The 6,516-nt window shown below is 36.1% G+C and overlaps 1 protein-coding gene across 1 annotated transcript; it reads right to left on the bottom strand.

The window, feature by feature from the left end:
- Positions 1–329: 329 nt before the first annotated feature.
- Positions 330–3,115, bottom strand: LOC142517925 (phospho-2-dehydro-3-deoxyheptonate aldolase 2, chloroplastic). The gene is made up of 5 exons (XM_075620443.1): positions 2,486–3,115; positions 1,698–1,975; positions 1,334–1,610; positions 947–1,192; positions 330–830 (listed from the first exon to the last, which is right to left on the bottom strand). Exons 1-5 carry the CDS (start codon positions 2,528–2,530, stop codon positions 564–566), a joined length of 1,113 nt encoding a protein of 370 aa, XP_075476558.1. The 5' UTR covers positions 2,531–3,115; the 3' UTR covers positions 330–563.
- Between the last annotated feature and the right edge of the window lie 3,401 nt (positions 3,116–6,516).

The raw sequence follows: 6,516 nt of genomic DNA, 5'->3' as shown, positions 1-6,516 counted from the left end.
ATCTACTGGTCATAAGAACTTTTTAAAATTCCAATGCGAGTGAGTTTTTAATCTATGTGCTAAATCTAACAATTCAAAGATGGAATATTTTAAGACCAAAGGATTAGGAATCATCATATTCCAAGAATATCAATTAAATATCTGAGAGCACATTCCAGACTACTTGCGCATATTCCCTCATCCTGTGGATTATGTCAACAAAGAATTATGTTACATGTATAAAGACGATCACACGTTGTGCACTGATGGAAAGATCTTTTCATTGTGATAATTTTGTAATTTCAAAGAGAACTCGTACTTGCGTAAATACATATAGAGAACAAGTGATCTATTGCAAATTCAAAGATTCAACATCCATTCTCCAACAATATGGTACATTATACTATTACATGTTTCATTTTCATGAACAACAAACTCACCCAGACGACCAAACGATGGCTCGTCGATGTAATATATATCACAATCTCTTTCTATATTTCAGAAATATGCAAAAGAACGTATTAGTAATCGCCATTCTTAGAGATATATTATTCTTGTGGCTTATGAAAAGTGCGAAAAGTTCCCTATGGTCTGAAAGATGAAAGGTTACGTAGTGGTCCAAGTCGTCTCTTCCGAAGCCGCTCAGCTATAATGAAAGCAAGTTCCAATGATTGAGAAGCATTAAGCCTTGGGTCGCAATGTGTATGGTACCGTGAGCTCAAATCATTATACGTGATGGTACGCGATCCCCCGACGCATTCTGTAACGTTTTGGCCCGTCATCTCCATATGCACTCCTCCGGGGAAGCTTCCTTCTTGGTCATGTACGTCAAAAAATGCTCTCACCTCAGCCTAGGAGAAAGAAATGTACCACCCATTGACAAAACAAACCATTTTTGGCATAAAAATTACTCAACTACAGAAAATTATAAATTTCATATTAAGGAAAAATTGGCGGAAATTTTTACCCGGATAGCATCAAAAGAGCGAGTCTTGAGTCCACAAGGTGCTTTGATGGTGTTTCCATGCATAGGGTCACTGACCCAAGTGACGATTTGACCTGCTTGGCGAACGGCCCTGATGAGATAAGGAAATTTCACTCTTAAGTTTTCAGCTCCCATACGAACTATCACTGTTATTCTTCCAGGTCGGTTTTGAGGATTCAGAATATCAATCAGTTTCACGAGTTCGTTTGGATCCATTTTGTCACTTACCTGAATCATAATCCCAAATAGTGTAATATCAGTCACAAAAACCATAAAACTATAATGTGTTGCATCTCCAATGTTTCTTTTACAGACCAAGTAGAAGAACTATTAAACTCGATTAACGGATATAAATAGCTAGTTATAAACCTTAATTCCGAGAGGATTGGAAACTCCTCTTAGAAACTCAACATGAGCACCGTCTAATTGCCTTGTTCGTTCCCCAACCCAAATCATGTGAGCAGAGCAATCATAATATAGGCCAGAGGTTGAATCTTGCCTAGTAAGCGCTTGTTCATACGGTAAAAGTAAGCATTCATGGGATGTCCAGAACTCAGTAGTGGTCATGACCGGATGATCTGCCGTGAGACCACAAGAAGCCATGAAGGCGAGGGCTTCATCGACTCGGTGAGCCAGTTCACGGTACCTTTAAAAAAATAACAGCCCCATTAAAACTAAATACAGAATTGAAAAGAGAGAGAATAGTAAAAGTAAACAATAATAGATGGGATACCTGTCCCCCTGCTCACTATGTTCAGCAAAATCAAGGTTCCATTGCGCAACCCTCTGCATGGCAGCATATCCTCCAGTAGCAAATGCTCGAAGAAGGTTCAACGTAGACACAGATTGGGTGTAGGCTCGAATCATTCTTTGGGGATCAGGAGTTCGTGATTTTTCATCAAAAGAATCACCGTTCACATTGTCACCTCGGTAACTCGGCAGCTTCACACCATCCTTCTCTTCAAGCGGATCAGACCTTGGCTTAGCAAATTGCCCAGCCATTCTTCCCACCTAAAGGTTTGAACTTTAGTCATTTCACGGTAACTTTCACAAATCGGTGACAGAAACCAAATACAGATAATCAAGCAATAACAAATGGATTGATAAACACATCAGCAAGGAGTTACCAGTCCTTGTTTTGATTCCTTTTTCGGAGAAAATCAATCTTATGATATCAAAATGACTCACAGTAAAAAATATTTCAAAACATCAGCTCATGAAATGACCATATCCTTCCACCACAAATAATTACACGATCCCTTCTTTCGTTAGTTGTGGAGTTTTTGCATGAGCAGCCATTTGAAAGATATATACTCAAACCAACAAGTTGAAAAAATAATCATTAATTAAACTAAATCTAAATGAAGAACAAGAAAGAGCAGATGGCGGCTGCTAGGAGTTTCAAATTCATCCATAATTTTAAAACTTGGAATTCATTGTAAACCAACAAATTTTACTTCTAATCTGAAAACAAAATTCGAAGCGACTAAGATCAAGCCTAAAAGAGGACCAAAAAAGGACCTTGATAACAGGCATCTGACCACCAAACATGAGAACCACACCCATCTGCAAGAGCACCCTGAAAGTGTCCCTGATGTTATTTGCGCTGAATTCTTTGAAACTCTCGGCACAGTCTCCACCTTGCAAAAGGAAAGCATTCCCAAGAGCAGCCTGCCCCAGCTTCTCCTCCAGGCTCCTCGCCTCACCTGCAAAGACAATCGGGGGAAAGGATTCAAGAGTCTTGACGACTGAATCGAGCGCAGTTTTATCAGGGTATTCCGGAAGCTGGAACGCTTCCTTCGATTTCCAGCTGTCAAGACTCCATTTTCCTGGTGCAGGAGACGTGGAGGCGGAGGTGGATGGAGGTATGTTGGAGGATTTGACGGCTGATATTGTTTTCGATCTCGGTTTAATTGAAAAGAGGGGAAATTGCGTCGGGTTTGGTGGGAATTGAAGGCCCGGTAGCGGCGGGAGTGGTGGAGGGGTGGAGGAAGGGGTTGGACAGGCGCGGCAAGGCGGCGGCGGCGGAGGTTGTCAGAGCCATAGGTCTTGGCGGCAGAGTTTTCGTGATCTCCTCTATGGCCTCCAGTTAGAATTTGGTAGGCTGTTATGGAAAAAGAAGGGATGGATTGGCGCACAATGTAGGACTGAGATATTGGATAAGTATATATACACGAACTAATTCAAATAAAAAATGAGTAGGTATCTTGTGAGATAGTCTCACGAATCTCTATATATGAGACGGGTCAATCCTACCGATATTCATAATAAAAATTAATACTCTTAGCATAAAAAGTAATATTTTTTCATGGATAACCCAAATAAAATATCCGTCTCACAAAATAAGACACGTGAGACTGTTTAACACAAGTTTTTGCCATAAAAAATATGTCTCGTAAGATTTGTTCGTGAAATATTTTCATAAGAGTTTTTTATAAATATACACACACTCTAGAACTTTTATTAGATGATTTCACATATAAATTTTGTGAGACTGATTTTCTATTTGAGTCATTTATGAAAAAATATTAATTTTAACGTCAAAAATATTAATTTTTATTAATTTTATTGTAATATGAGCTTGTTGATCCGTTTCACGGATAAAGATCCATGAGACTGATTCACAAGAACCTACCAATATATATGTGTGTGTGGGTGTGAGAATTTGTGTTCACATAATTGAAAAAATAATTGAAAAAACAATTGAAAACAATATAAACAAGGTGAATTACCGGGTTAATCAAAAATTTATTTACTATAAAATGATAAAAATTAATTAGTAGGTTCATTTCATGCCATTTGGGTCAATGGATGTTGGCGCCTGATTCAATTTAATAATAAGACGAGCAAAGTTCTCCTTCCCCTCGACTTTTGTCGGTGATTCGATTGAAATGTTAATCTTCGTTTATACTTTTCAAAACCCAAAAAGAAATAATATAGTTATTTATTGTTGTCGCAAAATTTTAGTGGACACATCACATCGTATTCAATATCAATTAGATCGGTTATGCTAAAAAAATATTGAATAGCTCTCTTGTGAGACGGTCTCACGAATCTTTATCTGTGAGATAAGTCAATTCTACCGATATTCACAATAAAAAATAATATTCTTAGCATAAAAAAATAATACTTTTTTCATGGATGATCCAAGTAAGATATATGTCTCACAAAATACGACCCGTGAGACCGTCTCACACAATTTTTGCCAAAAATATTATATCAACTATATTTTAACCAATAAATATTATTGTAATTATAAGCAAATAAGTGATAAAAATAATTATTGATGATGTCGATAAGTTGGGTGAGCTATATGGATAATTTATCGAGTTGGGTGGTTTTCCTTATGAATGCTAGCGACCGGGTTGAGAGAGAGCTCGGACTGAGTAATATGCACATTTAAAAAACAAAGAGGATTAATAGAGCGTCAGAAGCGTTTCCGACGCAACCACTCTGACGCTCAAATCAGTCGAGTGTTATAGCAAATGAAATGAAAGTGCAATACAAGGAGTATATAGTGAATGTTTGTGAAAATGTTAATTGAATATCTCAAATGATCGAACAATCTTGAGCATTTACAGGGGAAAATGTAATGATGACCTAGGTTTCAGTCCCCGGTCATTTCTCATGGTTAAACAGCTGCTCATGCCCTACCCATAACACTGTCACGACTGACAATCCATACTATTTCTAGTCTTGTCATATCGTCTCTATGTGTGTTGCTTGATATGCCAATGATTTAGAAGGATGTTGACTCATATCTGATTTTCTGTAGACACAAAACCGATACATGTCAGGAGATGATCGGGCACTGGTCACGATGTGACACAGAGGAGATTATGATCTTTGATCTACCTATGGACATGGTCTTTGATCTATCATTTTGGTTTTTTTACACTGCTCGGGCTAGGCTGGGAGCCCGAATTTAAATGATTATGTATTGGTCTAACCAGTTTCCTTAGTTATTGCATATTTTTGGATGATTTATATAAAATAACTTTCTTTACTTGAGCCGATTCTCACCTCGGTAGTCCCAAGCTCTTGATCTCTTACTCTGCCCGAGTCTAAGGATGACCCAAGTCTTTCCGGGGCATCACCAATGATAGATAATGAAATATAATATATTTGGGCCCATAAAAAACTCTTATGAGATCGACAGTTCAATTTTATGATACTCATATATGATTTAATCCTATTAATGAAAATTATTATTTGTATGTAAAATTATTATTATTATTATTATTGAGAATTTTTCTACAAAGCAAACGAAATATTATTTACTTGTAAAAATCAGTGATAAAACTTAAATTATTATTTGTAATCGTTTATCAATTTGGGAAAACGAATTAAATCTGAATAATTTTGAACAAAGCCAAACAATATTTTTCTACAAAGCCAAACAAATATTATTTTGTTTTATAATGACGAGGGATAAAATTGTGTAATATTAGTTTATGTATCCTTATCTCAATATTAATTATTCAAAACAAATATATTATTTAAAAAATCAAACAAACTTATTAGAGTAGGTATCTTGTCAAACGTGTCAATCATGATTATATTTTAATAAAAAACAGAGTAAGTCTCTTGCGAGACGGTCTCATTGATATTTTTCATGTGACAGGTCAAACTTGCTTATGTATACAATAAAAAAATATTTTTGACTTAAAAAATAATATTTTTTCATAGGTGACACAAATAGGATATCTTTCTCACGAAATTAACCTATGAGATTGTCTCATGAGAGTTTTTGTAAAAAAATTTTTATAAATGACTTAAATAATATATCTGTCTTACAAAATTTACCCTGTATGAACCTATTATTATTTATATGTTACTTTCCACGTCTTATTGACTGATGTAATGTAAGTAGTCCTAATATAACTTATTCATATATAATCTTATCACTCGAATCAAACGATTTTCCCACGATGTCTCCTCGTTTCTGCACCAAATATATCGTATTGTAGATATAATCTATATACATATATTTTTGTATACGGTTTTTAGAGCTTCAAATGTAAATTATTGTATTTTCCTCCTTTTAAGTAATTCATTGTACTTTTTTACATGCATTATATATCTATCATGGTTAGAAATAACCGATCAAGAACCCAAGTTCACGTACATGCAAGCACAATGAAACAAGGCTATGAAAAAAACAATGAGAAATATGCGATCGAGTTACGTGGTTCGGCTTTGAATAGCCTACGTCCACGAGAAAACAGAGCAGCTTTCTTGTATTGATATAACAGATAGTTTTACAAGTGCATAACCCAAAGTTAAGTTGAATTACAATTGAGATTATTCCATCAATCCCTCGATCTCTCTGTGTTCATTGTCCTCTCTTTTGTACCCCTTTCGTCAAGCGTGTTTCTTCCGATCCTCTCAAATCTTGGAGTCCAACTATATATATAGTTTGTCCTTGAGTTTCCAGCCTTCACGGCACTGCAAGTTGTCCAACTTGATTGTGTATGGCCCAAGCCCACAACCACTTGACACATTGTTGCAGCCTATATCTTGAGAGTCACCGGATATCCCAAAAATCTCCA

This window comes from Primulina tabacum, chromosome 11, assembly GCF_025594145.1.
Source record: "Primulina tabacum isolate GXHZ01 chromosome 11, ASM2559414v2, whole genome shotgun sequence".
NCBI classification, from domain to species: Eukaryota; Viridiplantae; Streptophyta; class Magnoliopsida; order Lamiales; family Gesneriaceae; genus Primulina; species Primulina tabacum.
The sequence above is the reverse complement of the archived record's forward strand: the minus strand, read 5'-3'. Positions and strand labels throughout refer to the sequence as shown.

Excerpts from the sequence above, each read along its gene's own strand:
- LOC142517925 (XM_075620443.1), bottom strand. The coding sequence starts at position 2,530 with ATGGGTGTGGTTCTCATGTTTGGTGGTCAGATGCCTGTTATCAAG. Across the intron at positions 1,976-2,485 it reads GTCAGATGCCTGTTATCAAG|GTGGGAAGAATGGCTGGGCA; the intron begins GTCCTTTTTTGG and ends TCAAACCTTTAG. Across the intron at positions 831-946 it reads GCTCTTTTGATGCTATCCGG|GCTGAGGTGAGAGCATTTTT; the intron begins GTAAAAATTTCC and ends TCTTTCTCCTAG.